This window comes from Trachypithecus francoisi, unplaced genomic scaffold, assembly GCF_009764315.1.
Source record: "Trachypithecus francoisi isolate TF-2019V2 unplaced genomic scaffold, Tfra_2.0 Lachesis_group1, whole genome shotgun sequence".
In the NCBI taxonomy this organism is placed as follows: domain Eukaryota; kingdom Metazoa; phylum Chordata; class Mammalia; order Primates; family Cercopithecidae; genus Trachypithecus; species Trachypithecus francoisi.
In genome coordinates this window covers 36,001,961-36,024,852 of record NW_022681454.1, presented here as the reverse complement: position 1 = coordinate 36,024,852, position 22,892 = coordinate 36,001,961, and the positions used below count along the sequence as shown (strand labels likewise).

The 22,892-nt window shown below is 33.7% G+C and overlaps 1 protein-coding gene across 1 annotated transcript in view; it reads right to left on the bottom strand.

Annotated features, from left to right (window-relative positions):
• The window catches only part of DTHD1 (death domain containing 1), a 66,404-nt gene that overhangs the window by 39,474 nt on the left and 4,038 nt on the right, over positions 1-22,892 (bottom strand). Inside the window, exons 3-5 of the mRNA XM_033215967.1 lie at positions 16,518-16,848; positions 13,520-13,699; positions 12,185-12,429 (exon numbers count right to left, since the gene is read on the bottom strand). Of these exons, the coding sequence (XP_033071858.1) occupies positions 12,185-12,429; positions 13,520-13,699; positions 16,518-16,848 (756 nt within the window). The remainder of the gene's footprint in view (positions 1-12,184; positions 12,430-13,519; positions 13,700-16,517; positions 16,849-22,892) is intronic.

Here is a 22,892-nt window from a genome sequence, read left to right as displayed (position 1 = left end):
TCTTGTACAATTTTCCTTCTTGTGTAGCCTGCCCCACCCAAAGGCCCTGAAGAAATTGGCTGTATGTGCCATGTTATATTTTTCCTCAACCACAGCTCATGTGACTAACAGTATACCAATTTCCAATGGACAGCCAATTTGATTATCTTTCTTTGGGATTTGACTCAGTGGTCTAGGGACTGTAACTTGTCACAGTCCTGTTTCTGTGGTACCTTGGTCAATGAAAATTAATAAGCAGAAAGATTATTCAGAAAGGAAAAATAGATGCTAAGAGAGAAAAGGAGAAAAATCAAGAGGAGAGGATCCATATAGTCCTAGAGATGGAGAAAGCAGAGGTTCACTATTGTAGCCTCACAATAAACTGTTTTCTTGAATTTGTTTAAGTGAACATCTGTTCCCTACAATTAAAGGAAGAAAAGTCCCTAATACTGAACATCTTTGGGTTAAAATACCTAGTCTAATGATGCTACCTACACTCCACAAAGAGACAGAGCCAAGGTATATGAATGGAGACCAGAATGTGAATTTCATATATTCATTTGTGAAGTGAACTAGAGTTAAAGGCTTAAAAATCAGCTTACTTTCACAGGTTGACGTGTCCTATGACCCATGGATTCAGATTAGAAACTGAACTTGATTTAAAATGTCTACTCTGAAAACTTCTTACTCTGTATTGGTTACTTCAGGGAATCAGCTAGATTAAAATTAGGAGCTTAGGGGAAAAATAACATTTACTTTTATGCTACTGGGTTATAACCACAGATATGGTAAATTCTATAACCCTTGGAAGTTAATAATTTATTCACACAGGAAGTTACACTCTCACTGAATCCAGAATGTTGGTCATTTACTAGAAAATGACTTGAATGTAATTTTTTTTCTGATAGCATTCATTCACTTTTTTTTCTGTCGAAAACCTAAATTATCTGTGGAGACCGACAGACTCCCAAGGGTGGTGGGGCTGTCCCTAATCCTAGGACCATTGGGTATATAATCTAAGGCAAATAGTGTATTTGTCATTCATTAATGCTCCTCACCAGAATATCCAATTTCGCCCTGATCTGAATATATGACAGGGTTACACTTCCTGGACTCTGTAGTTGAATGGGGCCAAGTGACTAGTTCCAGTAAATGATGTGAATGAAAAAAAAATATGTGTCACTTTGAGGCCAAGCACTTAATTGCTAATATGGGTCTAGCCAAAGATCTTTCTTCTGCCACTGTCATAGCAACCGAACAGTGGCTGCTCTATCTAGAGTGAAGATGACCAAGAAGCAGCCTACCTTTGATGGCCACGACAGATGCAAAGATTGTCATTTAAGCCCATGGGATTTGAGAGTTTTGTTATCATGCCATAACCTAGGCTAATCTGCGCTATATCTGTCTTCTGGTTCCAGTGATCCCATTCAGTGATGAGTTTGTGATAGATCTGGAGTGAGAATAAGGCCCTGGGCTTTTATGCATATTCATAGGGAAAAAGCTTCCTCTTTTCCACTGAACTTGGACTTATAAAGATGTAGCTATGTTGCCAGAATCAGGAACAAGCATGTCAGAGAATGGAATTGGCACAGAGGAAAGCAGATAGAGATGAAGAAGAGAGATTAGCTTCTTCCTGGTTGAAGAAAAAATATATAGATAGATACATCCTCAGATTTTTAATTTACATATATCAAAAATTCTTTTTTGCTTAAACACTTTGGATTTGCTTTCCTGTCACTTAAATCAAGAGTCCTTAATGATATAAAGATTAAACTTAAACTTTAATAGGCACAGTCCACATTCAAATTAAATAATCTGATGGTATACTTGTGTCTCGCAGCTGTTAACAGCTCTGCAACTAAACTATTTCCTTAATATATGTTATTAGCAAAGTGTGACAACTAGTATTGTCTGACAGTGAATAGCACTTGATCAAACTCCATAAAAAGGCAACATGCTGACATAGTGATAGTTCCAAAAATAGTAAAGATTTATTTTTTAAATGTGCTTATTTTAAAATGACCAATTTTGCTTGGGATTCACGCAGACAGTACTAATCTCTCTGAGGTTACTGATTAAAATGTCATGCTACTTTATCTGTGGAAAAAAATAATATATGATACAGAATTTGACAAGCATTCAAACCATCAAAATTCTCATTCTATATTATATTTTACTTTCAGGATATTTTCTTTGTGATATTCATCATGCATAGATATTTAAACGTGAATGTCACCCATGTTTTGAGGTTAACTTTTTCTCAGAAAACTATAATTATTCATTAAAGTATTAATTTTAAATGGTATGCTGTATTCAAAAAATTTAAAATATTTTCCCATTTTTTAAGTTATTCATGTTGATTATAAAATTCCCTTAAAACGGAAAAGTAAAGGGAAGAAGAAAGTCCACATAGCCACATTGTCTGAAGTCAAATATTATAATATATTGATGAATTTCTGTTAGTTTTTATTTCTACATGGATTATTTGTCTTTAAAGTGGTGAAATATTTGACGTATTTTAAAACATTTCATATTTATGTTAATATTATATCATGAATATTGCCATATTTATGTCAATATTTGACATATTGTATGACAAATTGTGTACCTTAACTTTACCATTTGTAATCGGTGTAATCGTTCTTGTATATCAATTCAAATGACCTGAGTGCCTACCACACAGCTGAGAGAAACATTCTCTCTTGATATAACTGTATATTCTGACTGTGGGTCCATCTACTCTTGGAGCTTTACTCAGTTCAAGGTGTCACCGTTACAATTATCGTACAGAGGAAAAAATCCTACATAATCTAAGTAGTCCTCAGTCTTCATGTATTGTCCCATTCTCCTTTGCTTTGCTGATGCTGCTGCTTCACTGCTATTGAAAACAAAAGATTCTCCATGATCTGATGCAATGCCCTCGTTTGGTGTATTTACCTACGTGTGCCACTACTCTGGCAATAGCTTTTAAGGTGAGGAAAAACAAGAAAACTCTCTTTCCACTGTTATGCTATATGTGATTCAGTTATTCCACCCTGAGCTTGAGCTCCCAACGACACTGTACCTTAGTAGACCCATGCACCCTGGCCCCCAACATGCCCACACAGTAATTTTTTTAAAGAAAATTTCACAGTGCTAGAACTGTCTTATATTTTATCTAGTTTCTGGACAAAAAAAATGAGCATAGGTCATCCTAGGCTGAAATTTAGTCAACCATTCAAATTTCTTTCTCTATTATGCTATCTTTTCTTGCCAGCTGACAGCAGAATATCCACTTAAACCCAATAGAAACGTTTCAATAATGTTGCACCTCAGGAAAAGAAAGGGAGTGATGACTTCAATCTCTTTCATCTCAGGAGACTGTTCACTCTGTAGATTTGCCTGTCTATCCCTAGGGACAATAAGATTCATATACCAAAGAGTATACAGATAAGTAGATGTATTGGATAAGACTCTTTGGGGTACAGGTAACAGAAACCCAAATTCATTTTACTTAGTTATAAGTGAATTAATTATAGTAATCCTTGATTGTTAATAGGGAAAACAGACAAATGTGGAGGGCCTCAGATAAAAACTCTGTCTGGAATTGGAACATCATCTTTATCTAATTACTTCTCTTCTCTGTATCTTTCCTTTTTTATCTAGTGCTATTAATGATCATTCTTTTTCCAGCAGCAGAAATCATGGTTGTTGACAACTCCTGAGTTTTATATCCTAAGGTATAAGCTACACCCAAAATTGCCTTTTTTATTAGGCACCAGGGAATTACAATCAGCGTCTTGTGGTTCAAGTGTTTAATTATATGTAGGGATATTAACGAATACAGACGCTCCCATTGCATCTGCATGGATAGAAAGGGCAATTTGTAGAAATTGTGGTACAATTCCCAAAATATAATGTGTCTAGCAGGGAAAACAATAGATATACCCTCCAGCCTGCATTTTCTCAAGCCTAACAGTACACAGTTACATATTTCCCAGTTAAATTGCCTAAACACCACACAAACGACATTCAAAAGATTTTTCACAAGATTAAAAAATCTGCTCCAATGCACCTTAATATTTTGTTTCTGTAACTGGGAAATAGATACTATTGGGAATTTTTCAAGGATAGTTTCTTTTATATTTAAAAACTAAATTATTTCTCACTTGGCCTTCTAATTCACAGGGAACCTTATTTTCTTACAGAAAATAGTATATATGAATTAAAAATACTTCTAAATACACTACCTCCAAGTTTAACACATGAAACAAATCTTATTTTCTCTGTAAGCATTTACTTCAAAGTTTAACTGAAACAATTTCACTCTATTAAATGAGATTTGCCTGTGTTGACAATACAGCACTCACTGATAAGCACAAAGGAAAATGTAGTATGTATGATTTCATTATTTATAAAATTGTCATTTCCTTCTTAGGTAGATTGTCTAAAATATTATAAATTTAATACACAAAATCCAGAATTATAAATAACAAATTTAGAATAATCTCTAGTTTAAAACAACTAGATCTTGATAAATGCCCTTTTTGATACGTATTTTTTTGGCTTGCATACTTTTAAAAGAATTTTTCGATACAAATTCTTTTGAAATTTTCCAAACTCCTCTCCAAATAAAATGTGTGAAGTCAGGGTCGCAACTAAGGGAGAAACCAGGCAGGAATGAGGGGATTACTAAGATGGCAAGCACCTTTCCTGTAATGTAGATGCAGGAGCATGAAACCGTAAGCAATAATCAAGTAAGCAGAACACGAAGCTGTCAGTCCTTGGGGTAACAGCCATGTGGGAAAGGTGAACTTGAGATCTTCACCAAGACTCTCAAGAAGGTTAATGTAGCCCCAGGTAAGTAGCAGATGGTTCTCAGCAGAGGTGGGAACAAATGCCACCTTGAGGAAAGCAACTCCATTATGCCTGAAGAAAGCTCACGTTTGCATGCTCACAAGCAAAAGTTCTCAAACAAATTAGAAGGCAAATACCATGGATGACAGATATAAACACTCCCAAAGACTTCAGATCTTAGAATTAGGAGATTTAAGATGAAAACAACTATATATGAAAAGTTTAATAAAGGACAGTATCCCACAAATAAGTAAGCAGGAAGAAACTCTAAAGATAATTAGGGAGATTAAATAAGGGCCAAGTAGAACCTTTTTCGTTTTTTGTTTCTGTTTTTGTTTTTTTAAACAGGGTCTCACTCTGTCACCCAGGCTGGAGTGTAGTGGCGTGATCTCGGCTCACTGCAGCCTCAATCTCCTGTGCTCCCACCTCAGCCTTCCCAGTAGCTGGGAAAATAGAACTTTAAGAAATAAAAAATATAATTGTCTAAAACAAAACTCAAATAATAGATTAAAAGTACATTTTTAAGGTATGCGTTATTTTTGCCATTTCAAACTGGAATGTGAATAAATTGCACAGAATATGGCACATAGAGACAGAGAGATGGAAAACATAAGGGAAGTAAAACAATATGGAATTTAAAAAGAGGTGATCATTTGTCAATTTTGGCTTTTGTTGCCATTGCTTTTGGTGTTTTAGATATGAAGTCCTTGCCCATGCCTATGTCCTGAATTGTATTGCCTAGATTTTCTTCTAGGGTTTTTATGGTTTTGGGTCTAACATTTAAGTTGCTAATCTATCTTGAATTAATTTCCATATAAGGTGTAAGGAAGGGATCCAGTTTCAGCTTTCTACATATGGCTTGCTAGTTTTCCCAGCGCTATTTATTTATTTATTTTTAGAACTATCTTAACAAATTTTATTTTGCTGATATCTTTCTTTTATGTGTGTGCCAAAGTGATGGCCAGTAAATATCCACGTCTAATTAAGTCCAGAAGAGCTCCTTCAATAAGTGTAAAATGAAAGTTATGAGTGATAAGAAAGTGTCATGTCAGTTTAATTGGCAGCATTTTCTCTTTCTTAGTGGTTCATAAAATAGAGCAGTGTTTTGCTGTCGATGGTGTCTTAAATTCGGTGAATATTCAAAGTTAAATCTAATGCTGAACAGCGGCTGTGTGCAAGGTGGGTGATGTGTGTGCTGTGTGTGTTCGCTCATCTAATGCTCATGACACCTTGTCAGCTGTGAGGGAGGAGAGGGAACTGGGGAGCCCCGGGGATGGGAGTGCAGGGTGCAGTTTAGAAAGTGGGAGGTGGTCAGGGGTGGCCCCAGGAGAGGTTTGAGCCAAGACTGCAGGTGGCAAGGGGGTTATGCCTGAGCCTGCGGGGGAGGGGGGTTCCCAGGTCCCAGCAGTTCTGCTTTTTTTAAATTTTGGAATCCTTTCCCCATTTCTTGTTTTTGTCAGGTTTGTCAAAGATCAGATGGTTGTAGATGTGTGGTATTATTTCTGAGGGCTCTGTTCTGTTCCATTAGTCTATATCTCTGTTTTGGTACCAGTACCATGCTGTTTTGGTTACTGTAGCCTTGTAGTATAGTTTGAATTTAGGTAGCATGATGCCTCCAGCTTCACTCTTTTGGCTTAGGATTGTCTTGGCAATGTGGGCTCTTTTTTGGTTCCATATGAACTTGAAAGTAGTTTTTTCCAATTCTGTGAAGAAAGTCATTGGTAGCTTAATGGGGATGGTGTTGCATTAAACTGAAGAGCTTCTACACAGCAAAATAAACTACCATCAGAGTGAACAGGCAACCTACAAAATGGGAGAAAATTTTTGCAATCTACTCATCTGACAAAGGGCAAATATCCAGAATCTACAAAGAACGAACGCAGACAAATTTACAAGAGAAAAACAAACAACCTCATCAAAAAGTGGGCAAAGGATATGCACAGACACTTCTTAAAAGAAGACATTTATGCAGCCAACAGACACATGAATAAATGCTTATCATCACTCACCATCAGAGAAATGCAAAACAAAACCACAATGAAATACCATCTCACACCAGTTAGAATGGCAATCATTAAAAAGTCAGGAAACAACAGGTGCTGGAGAGAATGTGGAGAAATAGGAACATTTTTACACTGTTGGTGGGACCGTAAACTAGTTCAACCATTGTGGAAGACAGTGTGGTGATTCCTCAAGGATCTAGAACTAGAAATACCATTTGACCCAACCATCCTATTACTGGGTATATACCCAAAGGATTATAAATCATGCTGCTATAAAGACACATGCACATGTATGTTTATTGCGGCACTATTCACAATAGCACAAACTTGGAACCAACCCAAATGTCCAACAGTGACAGACTGGATTAAGAAAATGTGGCACATATACACCATGGAATACTATGCAGCCCTAAAAAAGAATGAGTTCGTGTCCTTTGTAGGGACATGGATGCAGCTGGAAACCATCATTCTCAGCAAACTATCGCAAGAACAAAAACCCAAACACTGCATGTTCTCACTCATAGGTGGGAACTGAACAATGAGAACACTTGGACACAGGAAGGGGAACATCACACACCAGGGTCTGTTGTGGGGTGGGAGTAGGGGGTAGGGATAGCATTAGGAGATATACCTAATGTAAATGATGAGTTAATGGGTACAACACACCAACATGGCACTTGTATACATATGTAACAAACCTGTACGTTGTGCACATGTACCCTAGAACTTAAAGTATAATAAAAATAAATAAATAAATAAATAAGGTGGTCATATACACATCTATATATCTATTTGGAAACTCAGAAAGACAGGATGCATACAATGGAGAAGTGCCATCATTTGATTAGAAAGCACATAAGAACTTTTCAGAAATGTGAAAAGGCATACATCCACTTATTCAGGAAGCACAATATATTGTATTCAGAAAAGTTTAAAATTTGCATCTAGACACATCATAGATAAATGTGAAACACCAAGTGCAAAGAAAAGATCTTGAAAGCAGCAGACAAAATAAAGCAGATGATCCATAAAGTTATGAAAATTGCATCCACTGCAGTCTTCAGAGTGGCAATAAAGAGTGACATGATATCTCCAAAGAGGTGGAAAAAAATCATTTTTATCCTAGCATGTTATAGCAAATGTGGTAGGTGGTCTCCAAAGATGACCCCTAGTGAACTATGCTCTCTCTCAAACAAACCAGAGTGACTCAACTTTAACCTATGGAGTGCTGCTGGAGAAGAAGAATAAAATGTGTCAGGACAAATATAAGTATATGTGATCAGAGAAATAAATAAAAGCAAAAGAATAATTGAAAATTTCAGAATAGTGGTTAAATTTGGTGGGGATAAGTGACTGTGGTGAGGACAAAGGGGATTGAATGAGGTGGGGCAAGTAAGGAGATGCATAATTTTATCGATAACGATCAGTTTATCATTTGATATTAGCTGTACTAGTTGTCCATTTCATTATATGGTATGACTTACATATATTTTATAAATATTCTCAGGTGTGGATTGCATATTACCTTTGAACAACTTAATCTTAAAAGCAATTGCATTATGTCGGAAATGTCTTTTTTCATGGGCAAAAACCATTTTCCTGTCTAACTCTCTAAAATATTGATTGCATAGTAAGGAATAAACTCCTATTTAATAAAGTATTTTCCCCTTTACTGCCATGAGATATCTTTTTTGGCACATAATTAAATGACTCTCATCTTTTCCCTAGAAATCATTCAGATGTAAAGGAACATAGCACAATACGGACCTTTCATTCTTAATCTTCAGACTATGCTTTGGCCTCAAATAGTTTTTATCTTTTTCATTACATGGGGTATGGATTGCTTTTTGTGTTTCTATTTCCATAGAAAATGTCCAACTGGTTTTCATTCTTTGATGAAAGAATGTTAAATAAACAGTTGAGATGGATTCTCATTTGCTTGTTTTATGCTCCACTAGATGGAAAAAAATGTACCTACTATGTCTGAGACTAATAACAACATAGCACACTGTAATGTATCAATTTAACATTGTCAAAAAGTGCAGATGAATTTGCAATACAATTTACATTTCCACAAGTTTACTCATTAATTTATTTAATTTACCTAGTGTTTTTTAGCAAATACTATGTTGCAATTGTGCTAAGTGATGACATGCAAAAGAGAAAACATATTATTGCTACAGTAGAATGTAGGATGTGTACAAAGGATGGGGCTGGCACAAAGAAAAAAAAAGAGCACTTGATTCCTCCTAGAGAGCTTAGGATATCTGCGCAGAAGAAGAAAAAGTTCAACTGAAACTTAGAGAATAGGCAAGAGTTTATCAGTTAAATGTGGCAGAAGAAAGATTTTCTAGAAGAGAAATTATGTACAAAGGCAAAAAAAAAAGTGTCAATTTCTGGCAACTTGGCCAATTTAACTGATGACAAATAGCCATTTTCCCACTCCACAGGAATTCTGGACAAAATGTCACATAAACACACACACACACACACACACACAGAAACACACATGTGCACACACACACTTATATGAACTCAAAAGCTGAAAAAGAAATCCCCTCTAGATCTGGACTCAAGCATCTAAAAAGTAAGAATTCTCTTTCTTCCCTAGGGAACTCGAGGAATTGATTCTGTGGATGCTCCTTCCTCAATCGGCCTCTTCTTCTCAACGCCAAACATGCACATGTGCCAGGGGCTCGAGGCACAGTTTAATATCTAGTCCCAGATATAAGATACAACCTCCAGCTGCACAGGGAGGGAGTTTGAACTAAGTCTTGAAGCTGGGATCTCGGAAGCGCATAACTGGCCATGAGAGAGGCATAACCCTCTCTGGTTATTTGGTTATTGGTAGCAATAACCAAAACCCTGTTGCTTATTGGCTCAGGAAAGTAGTCAAGAAGCACGCACACACAAAATTAATTGCTTTGGATTGAGGGAAAAGGGAGAAGAAGAGCTGATATTTAATATGTGATCAAAAATTAAAATCAATACTTGGAAATGAATGTCTAAGGGTAAGAGCCATAGAACAGAATCAGTATGAAATTCTGCAAGATTACACTATGCTCCTAGATAGATGATATAGTGTTATACATCATGTTAATAGATAGATCATTCTAAAAGAGACCATAAAATAAATATGCTTAAATAATTAAAGGAATAAAGGACGAAATACAGTTGAACCTTGAACAACACAGGTTTGAATTCTGTAGGTCTGCGTGTACACAGATTTTCTTGCTCCTCTGCCACTCCTGAGACAGCAACACCAACCCCTCCTCTTCCTCCTCCTCCTCAGCCTACTCAACATGAAGATGACAAGGATGAAAATCTTTATGATTATCCACTTCCACTTAATGAATAGCAAATATATTTTCTCTTCCTTATGATTTTCTTAATAACATTTTCTTTTCTCTAGCTTACTTTATTATAAGAAGCAGTATATAGTACATATACCTTACAAAATATGTGTTAATAGACTGTTTATATAATTGGTAAGGTTTTTCTCCTGGTCAACCGTAGGCTATAAGCAGTTCAGTTTTTGAGGAGTCAAAAGTTATACACACATTTTCAACTGCTTGGTGGTTGGCACCCCTAATTCCCCTGCATTGTTCAAGGATCAACTATATAAAGCATAGTAAAACAATGAAGCAGATTGGAAAAAGCACTAAGCTTTTAGAAATGTTAATTATAGTGAGTAAAATGAACAATTTAAACAAATGATAAAAAAAAAAATGTGTATAATAAACCTAAGGAAACCACCCAAGCCCATCATATAAAGTATTCAAAAATATCAAAGTAAGATTATGAAATATGGACAATAATATGAATTATGTTTAACTCGTTTATATTCATTGTCATAACAGATATTTTACGTATATTATCTTGCTTACACTTGCTCTTAAAAGTAGACACATATCACCATGCTGATGTTTTGTTTGTTTACTTTCCGTTTTCTCTTTCATATAAATTTTTACTTTCGAATTTTTCTGCTTTTATGTTATTTATGCTCAATATCAAATTTTAAAAATAAGAATAATACTTGCTTGTTCTCGATATCTTGAATCTTATTAAGTCAGCTTATTAATTTTATCTACTTATCTTGTTAAGAGCATGTGAGTAGTCCATTCTGAGAGCCCTTGTATTTAAAAACAAAACAGAAACAAAATGGCGTCCTTGTAGGTTGAAAACCCTAATTTCTCAACCTTGCCCTTTGAGAACTTGAGAACTTTGAAGATTTTGGTCCATTTTTATTTCCTGATATTAATGTTGCAAAGAATAAAACTGACACCAGATTGATTTCATTCCTTTTTTACATAATCTGTTTCTGATTAACGGATGCTTACGGAATTATGTTTTATTTAAACTTACATTTCAGTTTACCATGTTATGTCTAAGTTGGGTCTTTTTTCATAAATATTTTCTAGTAACCAAGGCTTTAATCAACATAAAAAAATCAAATTCACCTAGGCCTTTGATTGTTGCTTTTTAAATGATTGCTTGGCCTCTTCTTCAATGGTACCTATAATTATCAGTTTGTAGCACTTTGAAATGACTCCGTATCATATTTCGGTCCCTTTTCATCTCATCTTGTTATCTTTATGACACATCCCTTTGTCCTTTCATCTTTTCTTCATCTATTCTGATGATTTTCTGCTAGTGTTTCTTGGCAATTATGCTTACTGGCTACAACTAAACTTATAAAATAGGTTTCTTTAATATTCTCCCGGAAACTATAATTCTCATTATTCAAATGACTGTGAAACATCAGGATGATGCTCTCTCTCTCTTCCTTTGTATTTCTACAAGTTTGTTTTTTGTTGTTTTTGATATTCTTTAGAAATCTTGGTATTGATTTGTTTTTCTTCAAACACCATGTAGGATTTTGGGTTTTTTTCTTACCCTTGAATGAATGCTCAGCCACCAATTATTGTTTGGTAGCTATTTGAATCTCGTTATTGAATCTAGTGATGAGATCCCTTTGCATAATACCTGATTCAATTGTCAGCATCTAGCCATTTTTACTGAGTATAATTCCTCTGGACTAAGGTATGTCTTTCTCCTACCCATGCTGACTAAATTTCCAGTGCTTTGAATAGATTGAAGCTTTCAAAATGCGCCACCCCAGCATGCATTTCTGCTAGGGTTCTTACTCTCTCCATCTTTATCTTTATACTTGTGGGAATTTTGGGGTCCATAATAGCTAAAATTATTACCTTTTTTTGGATCCGCAATATTTTCTTTCTAGATTAACGGTATTTCATACTATTTTAATACAGAATTTAAATACAAGATATTTGACTGCAAGTTTTAATCATCTAAGCTTCTTTGTTTGACATTAAGCCAGTTCACAATATTAGAAACTTACTCACCGGCTGAAATATGAAGATGTAATCCTATTTATTGTGGCACTTGCTCTTCTTTTATGATCTATCTCAGAACCAAGATTGTTTTTATCAAGGTATGGAGAAAAAGGTAAAAATACAGTCACTGGCTTCTGAAAAGGATAAGTTGATGGATGCTGAATGTGAATCACAGGGCTTGTGGATTGGACTGAGTAGAAAGTATCTTGCTGTGCTTTTAAATGTGCCACCAGAGCTGGGTCAACTGGTTGAATCTAAACAAAAAATATATTTTTTCTTACATTTTAATAGAAAAGATGCAAACTATTGCTACATTTCTAATCCAGTTTTTTGAAAATTCTATGGAGCATAGTTTTATACATTTCTCTATACATTGTTAGCTGTAATCAACAATGCATTTTATAAAATATTTATAATGTATAAAAGAACACAGTATTTGGGCCCTTTTTACAAAGTCTTTCTGAAATATGGGTTCCCAGTCTTATGTTATAAATAACCAAGAAACAGACTTAATTGCAGGCAACAAAATGACCTAGAAAACAAAATAGATGTTTTATAATGATTTCTAATTAGGACTATTATTAGATCAAGTGATCTTTAGAAACTAGAAAACATGACTTGTTTCTTTTCACATAAGAATGGTTAAAAATAAAAAATAGCTAAGATGATTCCAACATTTCAAAGTTCATGGAAAATATCTATAAATAAGTTATTTATTATATGTTTTCTTCCTAATCGTTCTTCTTCACTTACCACTTACATTAACAACTGGGAGAAATAGAGAGGAGAGCATGGGAGGGGAATGAGGGTAGATGGACAGGGAACATTATTTGAGGAAATAAGTCTTGAAAAATATACATTTACATGCCCTTTGCAAATAGTGTTTGCATATATTAAATCCTTACTCCCAGAAAATGGCTGTTTCATAATTAAACAGAACCAAATATTTATTATAATAAATATTGTAATTGATTGTCCTCTTTTTTGCCACCCTCTCTGATCAAAATCTTTGAATTATATGAATGTTCCAAAGTCTGTCATCAATTCTTTCATAGTCATGCAACATAAATTTTCCCTATAAATATCATAAACAAAACAACACAACACAAAAGACTAACTGCGAAAATCTTTCGAATAAAGAGAAGATTTATTTTTTAATGATATTTAATATGCTCAAAATCATTACCTTATTGCTGATAGCACTATGTATTAGGCCATTACAACTACATAAAATAATCCATTTATTGTTATATTAAATATTGGTACCTTCTTTGTTGTTTAGAACCATGCTCGATGACCCACAAAATCTATGAGCAGGAACTCACCTATTTTTAATATGTTTACCTTTAACTGCACAAGTACTGGAGAGGCAAAAACTCCTGGAGGGTAACTTAAGGATATTCGGGAATCCATGCTTGACTTAAGAGTGAGGCCTTTCTTTGTTACTGTGAACGACTCTTTCTTTAAACAAGACACAACAGAAAAGATACCCAATTTGTAAACTTTTACTGAAGCACAGGTCCCCTGTATGGAATAAAGAACATTAAAACAAGCTATAGCACCGATTTGAAAAATATTTGCTATATAGACTCTATGGATTGTCAAAAAAATCTATACACTCTTTATTTAATCACCTACAATTTAAAATGATACCAGGAACCTAAAATGGATGGTCATTTTATGAGATTAAGTAGAAATCGATAAGAGTTTCTCAAATTTAGACTACAAAATCAAAAACAAAAATAAACATATTTCTTAAATTTAAATTAAATCTTCCCCCAAAATTGTGCGAATAATGGGCAATTATTTTCAGTGTTTTCACAAATATTATTGTTCCTAGAATTCTAGCCTCCATTAGTGAGAATTGATTTTAAATATTGACCTTTATCCAAAACATTCAACACTGTTTTAGAGAATCCTAAGGACTGGCATTCCATTATTTGTATACTTTGCTTAAACACTATAACACCTGTGCTGTCAGCAAATTCTTTCTTCTAATAGCTCACAATATCTTAGGTTCCCCAAATAAAGTCGTTTTCTCTATGTCTCTCCTCTGTGCAGTGGGAGCAAATGACTAAGATATTTGTGTTTCTTTTTATATAACGACATTCAAATTTATAATGCATATATACAGACACATACTCAAGGTTTTTATTGCACAAAAGGGAACTGCGTACATAAATCAAAACAAAATGATCTTTTCCTATAATCACCAAAGCTTAAAAGAAGGAGGCAGAGTTACAAGTCATTTGGTCTATTCATACTTCCCCAAACAGCAGCCAGGCTCTGCCCCAGCATGAGTGGATAATCATGCTCACATACACAAAAAAACATTTCAGGGACAGTCACAATGGAAAATAGTCTACCATTTGAAAGCTGACTAAGGAAGAGGTTTCACAATATCGCTGAATGAATCTGTCTCTGGGAAAATTCAGGGCATGGTGAATATTATTAATTGGCCAGAGGGAAAATTGTGAGAAGTGAAAAAGAAAGATCTTCTAGAAACCAATGGTGGTTGCTGTGCACTTCGATCATATTTGATAGATTCTGAAAAGCCAAAAGGGTTTTTAAATAATTAGAATTTGAAAACGTCATACGATCCACATAAAAATTTGGAAGGAATCCAGAGTTTAAATTTTTTTCTTACTATAAAGAGAAAAATTCATGCCTGTATTTGTTATGATAGACAATGATTCCCCCTCTCTCTCTCCTTCTCTCTCTCTCTTTTGTCTTAATTATCCATTTACTAAACATTTTCCAAACCCATTTTATGACAAGTGGGCTATGAGCAGTTTTCGCTTTTATTGTGATAGTTACACAGACTGGCCAAAATTTAAGAGCTCCAATCAAGGGCAATGCTGACTAGACTATCATACCTAGAAACTTCTGATACTAAATATAAAATGTATTAGTTGCAAGAATTGGAGTAAGTGAATGGAATAGGCTTAGCTTTCATATTCAACTATAAAACCTTATTTGAAACCCAGAGAAAATCAAAATCACAAAATAAATTATATAATAAATAATTCCATGTATATATGGATTTTTTTTTTACATTTATTCCCTGCCCTCCTCATCAAATGACAACTTACATAAAGCTGAAAAAGATAAATATTTTAATTGTTTAAAAAGAAGTTAAGTGGCCCAAAGAAAAACTTTAAATATTAGTATCCATAAACTCCATACTACGTTTATTTATTTTTATTTTTTTATTTTTTTGAGACGGAGTTTCACTCTTATTGCCCAGGTTGGAGTGCACAGGTACAATCTCGGCTCACCGCACCCTCCACTTCCCAGGTTCAAGTGATTCTCCTGCCTCAGCCTCCCGAGTAGCTGGGATTACAGACATGCACCACCAGGCCCAACTAATTTTTTATTTTTAGTAGAGACTGGATTTCTCCATGTTGGTCAGGCTGGTCTCGAACTCCCGACCTCAGGTGATTAGCCTACCTTGGCCTCCCAAAGTGCTGGGATTACAGGTGTGAGCCACCGAGCCCAGCCTCCACACTAAATTTAATAGTTATTATATTCTCTCTTCACAGCATATGAATTTGTGATCATACAGAGCCTCAGAGTTATTATAATTAAAATCTGACATGAAAATGATAATTTATTAACAACTAACATGTGTTTATAGGCTTCCTTCTCTCTTCATAAGTGTATTATCTATTTAATTCTTACAACCATACCAGGTAGACACTATTATCATGTTCATCTCTCAGATGAAGTCACTGAGTCACAGCAAGATTACATAATTTTCCCAAGTTCACACAGTAAGAAAGTGTAGAAACCATATGTCAAACCTAACCAATCTTCTTCCACAGCCCACATCTTAACTACCACATATACTTTCTTCTATGTATAGACCAAATTTTGTTTCTGGACTTATTAATAATCTCAAGGCATACACACACATACACAAACTTTTAAATTTTTTGTACATTTTCCCAACCCATGAATAACAAAAATTAAAGCTACTATCATCTGGGGATTCTAACATCCTTAAATTTAGACAAGGGTCCATCATAGTAGAAATGTTGGTCTGAAGTTAGTCAAAAGCACAAAAGTAATTAAGCCATGATTTTGATTTTGTTTCCTAGGTGAAAAAAATAACATTTGGTAGGTGTTCAACTCAAGCTCTCCATTCCTAACTTTGGCTAATCATTTCCATCCTTTGATCTTTATTGATGGCAATAAATTGTGAATGCACTGGCACAAATCCAAAAATCCTTCCATTTATTACTAGTGGAGCAATTATATCTACACTACAATCTATTAGTCTGAGTAATATTTAGAAGAGCAGCCAAACAGCAAATGTAGATATAGCCAAGAACTTACTAACCTTATAAACTCCCTTCATTCCTTCCAGTGAATTTGGGTTTAAGTAACTTGATTGAAGGTTTGTGTCACACACTTTCACCATGATATCTCTGTAATTTCCTCTGTAACGTGCAGTAAATGGAATTGCAATGCCTATTGGAAATGGAATTCTCTTTTCCTTATCTGAGCATTCAATAGTTACGACGTTGCTAACTAACTCTTCATTATCACCCACTATTAAAGAACTCATGTTATTTATTATCCGGCATTCCAGTTGTTTTAGAACATATGATGGTGCTGTAATATAACAAGACACTTGGGGGTCAGTATCATCACTCAGCACATCAAGATACCTGAAGGGGAAAAAAGAATGTCATTTTTCCAATTATTTGATTTGTGTACTTTACAGCTAAATGCAGAAAAGCACAGACTCTAGATCTACATTGTCTTGGTGTGAATTCCAGTTCTGATCAAAGCTGTGACCTTGGGCAAGATCCTCAGCCTCTCTGTGCCTCAGTTTCCTCAATGGTAAAATGGTGATAACATAGTAACTGTCTCATGGGAGCATGAATTGAATTAAATGAACCATTACATCGGAAGTAATTAGAGCTATATCTGGTACACCATACGTGTTATACATATCAGCTATAATTAGTTTTGCTACCATTGTTATTTAAGCAATTGATTCATTCCACAATATAAAGCTGAAGATTGCTGAAGTTTCTTGGTAAAATCAGTACTAATACTTGAATAATTTCCTCAATTGTGAGGAGAGGGAGTAAACATATATGAAGTATTGTAATTGTCTAAACACACTAGATCAAATGATGATGGTGATTATATATTTTTAGAAAAGCTGAGAAAGATACAAAAAAAACTGTAAATTTATCATTAATCATAGTAATTAGGCAAAGATTACTTACAATCTCCCAAAAAATCAATCCAAAATTTTATTTTGATCATTCATTTTACTCTTTTTTAACCATCAAATTTGCCGAGGATTTTAGAATCATAGATTTGAATTCAGATTTGAGATCAGTCACTATTTACTTGACTTTACAAATTAATAATTTTTATTAAAATAGCTAATATTTTGCTGCTTTCTATTAAGTAGTTTTTAGGCTACACACTATTCTCACAACTATTGTATCAGGCAGGTGCTACTAACATAACTATTTTACAGATAAAAACACTGAGGCTTAGAAAATTTAACTTTCTTTCAAAGATCCCACAGATGGTAAATTTTAGGATGGATAATTGGCTCCATCTAGCTTTAATGTAAAAGTCCAAACTCTTGAATCTAATATCATAATTCCTTAAATCATTCAAAAATGCTGGTTACTTTATTCATTGCAAATTGAAACTAACATCTATTTCATAATAGTGTGAAGACTGAATGCAATGAAACATTTAAACTTACAATAATGTGTTGGCCTAAGATGTGTGCTCAATAAATGCTGGTTTTCTACATTAAAATGACCAATTTGAGTTCCTCTTTTTTTTACAACCCATTTATACCAGTGAAATGGTTGAAATACTGGCAATGTTGAAGAGAAATAAGATGATCTATATTTAATAAAGCATTAATGTCCAGCTCTACAATAATCAGATTTTAGACATTTTTCAATTACTGGTAAATAGAATTTTAAAGTGCCATTTAACATAGAAATCCAAAAAATATGTAGAAATTTCAGAGAGGGTCATTGATTTATGTTTACAATTCTAAACTCATAGCTAGAAGGAATAGAAAATGACTCAGCACATTGTTCTGCTTGAGTATTCTTTGGTGATGTTGATAAAAGTAATTCAGAAAATGAGAAACATTGTTTAATAGAGGATACAGTGACCCAGCATTGTATAACTTTAGGAATGACTCTCCTCTGTGTCTTGGAAACCATATTAATACACTTTTCTTCCAGGAGTTATGTTTCTCAACTGACAGATGAAGTAGGACAAGTAGACTTTTAAACAGTTCCATTCTCTCTAGCCTTAGTCAAATAGATCTAGACTAGACACTAAAATACAGTTACACGGTAGTTACCAAACAGCATGGCACTGGTATACAAACAGGCACATAGACCAATGGAACAGAATAGAGAACCCAGAAATAAAGTCAAATACTTACAGCCAACTGATCTTCAACAAAGCAAACAAAAAACATAAATTGGGGAAAGGACACCCTATTCAACAAATGGTGCTGGGATAATTGGCAAGTCACATACAGAAGAATGAAACCGCATCCTCATTTCCCACCTTACACAAAAATCAACTCAAGATGTATCAAGGACTTAAATCGGACCTAAAAGCATAAACATTTCTAGAAGATAACATCAGAGGCCCAGCACTGTGGCTCACGCCTGTAATCTCAGCACTTTGGGAGGCCGAGGCGGAAGGATCACCTAAGGTAAGGAATTCAAGACCAGATTGACCAATATGGTGAAATTCCATCTCTACTAACAATACAAAAATTAGCTGGCATGCTGGCAAGCACCTGTAGTCCCAGCTACCCAGGAGGCTGAAACAGGAGAATTGCTCGAACCCGGGAGGTGGAGGTTGCAGTGAGCTGAGATCCTGCCACTGCAATCCAGCCTGCGGGAAAGAGCAAGACTCCATCTCAAAATAAAATAAAATAAAAAAGATAACATCAGAAAAACTTTTCTAGACATTGGCTTAAGCAAAGACTTCATGACCCAGAACCCAAAAGCAAATGCAACAAAAACAAAAATATATAGGCCTTAACTAAACTAAAAAGCTTCTACACAGTAAAATAAACAATCAGCAGAGTAAACAGACAACCCACAGAGTGGGAGAAAATCTTCTCAATCTACATATCCGACAAACGACTAATATCCAGAATCTGCAAGGAATTCAAACAAATTCACAAGCAAAAACAAACAATCCCACCAAAAAGTGAACTAAGGACATGTATAAACAATTATCAAAAGAAAATATACAAATGGTCAACAAACATATGAAAAAATGCTCAACATCACTAATTTTCAGGGAAATGCAAACCAAAATCACCGTGCAATAACACCTTACTCATGCAAGAATGGCCACAATAAAAAAAAAAAAAAAAAGATGTTGGTGTGGATGTGGTGAAAAGGGAACACCACTTTACATTCCCGCCCTCAGTGTAAAAGTGTTCCCGTTTCACCGCATCCACACCAACATGTTTTTTGTTTGTTTGTTTTTTGATGTGAATGAGAAAATAAAATGTTTGTTTTTCCATTCCTGAGTAACTTCAGTTAGAGTAATATTCTCCAATTCCGTCCAGGTTGCTGTGAATGCCGTTATTTCATTCCTCTTTATGGCTGAATAGTATTCCATGGCATACATATATGTGTGTGTGTATATATATAATATCTAATATATTATATACATTCCATATATAATATTTATATAATATATATACATAAGATATTTATATACAAATATAACATATAATATATAATATTACATATAACATATAACATAAATACACAATATTATATATAATATATAATATATAATATATATTATATAACAATAATATATAATATAACATAATATATAACATATATAATATATATATATAATATATAATATATATATAACAATAAATATATTACTATAATATATAGTAATATAATATTATATAACATATTATATATTATATATAACATATAATATTTATATAATATATAAATATAAACATATAATTTATCTTATATATTATATAGTATATATTATATAATATTATATAAATATATATTATCGGCCTATTATATAAATATATTATATAATATATATTATATAACATATAATATATAACATATATAATATTATATAAATATATCATATAAATATTATAACATATTATATAATATTTATATAAATATATAATATATGATTGATTATATAATCATATAATATATAGTATTTATATATAATATTCCACATATTGTTATATATAATATGTAATTATATATAAGTACTACACACAAATACATTATATATTATATAATATATAATATATAATATAACATATATAATATATATTATATAACATATTATATATTATATAACAATAATATATAATATATATATATAATATATATATTATATAACAATAATATATAATATAACAATAAATATATTACTATAATATATAGTAATATAATATTATATAACATATTATATATTATATAACATATAATATTTATATAATATATAAATATAAACATATAATTTATCTTATATATTATATAATATATATATATAATATATTATATAAATATATATTATCGGCCTATTATATAAATATATCATATAAATATATTATATAATATATCATATAAATATATTATATAAATATATCATATAAATATTATAACATATTATATAATATTTATATAAATATATAATATATGATTGATTATATAATCATATAATATATAGTATTTATATATAATATTCCACATATTGTTATATATAATATGTAATTATATATAAGTACTACACACAAATACATTATATATTATATAATATATAATATATAATATACACACATATAATATATTATATATAATTATAATTATATAATATAATATATTATATATGTATATTCACACACACATATATGTATGCCATGGAATACTCTTCAGCCATAAAAAGAAATGAAATAATGGCATTCACAGCAACCTGGGTGGAATTGGAGAACATTACTCTAACTGAAGTTACTCAGGAGTGGAAAAACAAACATTTTATTTTCTCTCTTATAAGTGGGAGCTGAGCTCTGAGGATGCAAAGGCATAAAAATGATACAATAGACTTTGGAGACTCTGGGGAAAGGGTGGGAGGGAGGTGAGGGATAAAAGACTACACAATGGGTACAGTGTACACTGCTCAGGTGATGGGTGCACCAGAATCTCAGAAATCACCACTAAAGAACTTATTCATGTAACCAAACACCACCTGTTCCCCTAAAACCTATTGAAATAAAAACAAAAAGAAAAATTTTTTAATTAAAACTTAAAAAAAAAATACAGGTATGTAGAACATGAAGACATACCAGTTAACAATGGACTGCACATGTAATAGTGATCCTAAAAATTATAATACTGTATTTTTGCTGTACCATTTCTATGTTTAGATATGTTTAAATACACAAATACTTATGATTGTGTTATAGATGCCTATAGTATTCCATATAGTAACATACTTTACAGTCTGTGGCCTGGGAGCAATATGCTATACCATATAGACTAAGTGTGCAGTACGCTGTACCATCTAGATATGTGTATGCACATTCTGCAGTGTTTGCATGATTGACAAAATCACCCAACCGTGCATTTCTGTGAACATATTCCCATCTTTAAGTAACCGATGACTGTAATCACACTGGTTTATTCTAGCCTTATTTTTCCCTTTTTGTGTACACCAGGACAGCCAGGAAGAGATAGGTTTCTTTCAGAAAGCTATCTGGGTTTATCACACACATCTTTTATGTGGCATGATGGTTTCCTCGGCTGAGGGATTGCAATGAGTACTCAACTTCTCAAATACACAAGCGAAGCACAATTGGTTTGGGTGCTGCAAAGAGGAAGTCACTAACCAGGAAACACCTAAAGGAGGTGTTAGAGGGAGTAGTTCAGGCAATGACTCATTAACCGATGCTTTGAGTCATTTCTGAATGTGAGAATATGAAGCTTCAATGTTTTTCTCAAGTGAAACAGGTAACCACATATAGACTACTTTAGCAGTTGTTTTGTCAGAGCAGTAGTTCTTACAAATCATGTAGGTCTATCATGCACTGAATACCCTCAAACATAAAATTCATCAGACTCTCTGACCTTTAGAAAAATTACAGCCAAATTAGAACCACCTCTTCATTTTTTTTTTTTTTTTTTTTTTTTGAGACGGAGTCTCGCTCTGTCGCTCAGGCTGGAGTGCAGTGGCCGGATCTCAGCTCATTGCAAGCTCCGCCTCCCGGGTTTACGCCATTCTCCTGCCTCAGCCTCCCGAGTAGCTGGACTACAGGCGCCACCACCTCGCCCGGCTAGTTTTTTGTACTTTTTTAGTAGAGACGGGGTTTCACCATGTTAGCCAGGATGGTCTCCATCTCCTGACCTCGTGATCCGCCGGTCTCGGCCTCCCACAGTGCTGGGATTAGAGGCTTGAGCCACCGCGCCCGGCCACCTCTTCATTTTATAGCAAGATAATTAGGGTCAAGGTGAGCAAAATGACTTGCCTAAGATCATGGTCCTCAAAATGGTATCATACACCTGAAAGGGCATCAGCACATCACAGCAGAGATGGGGGTAATGGAACAATGGTGGTAAGTGGCAGGTGAAGAAAGTGGGAGTTTTGGGAGCTAAAATAAACGAATAGACTAACATTTGCCTGGTGTGAATAT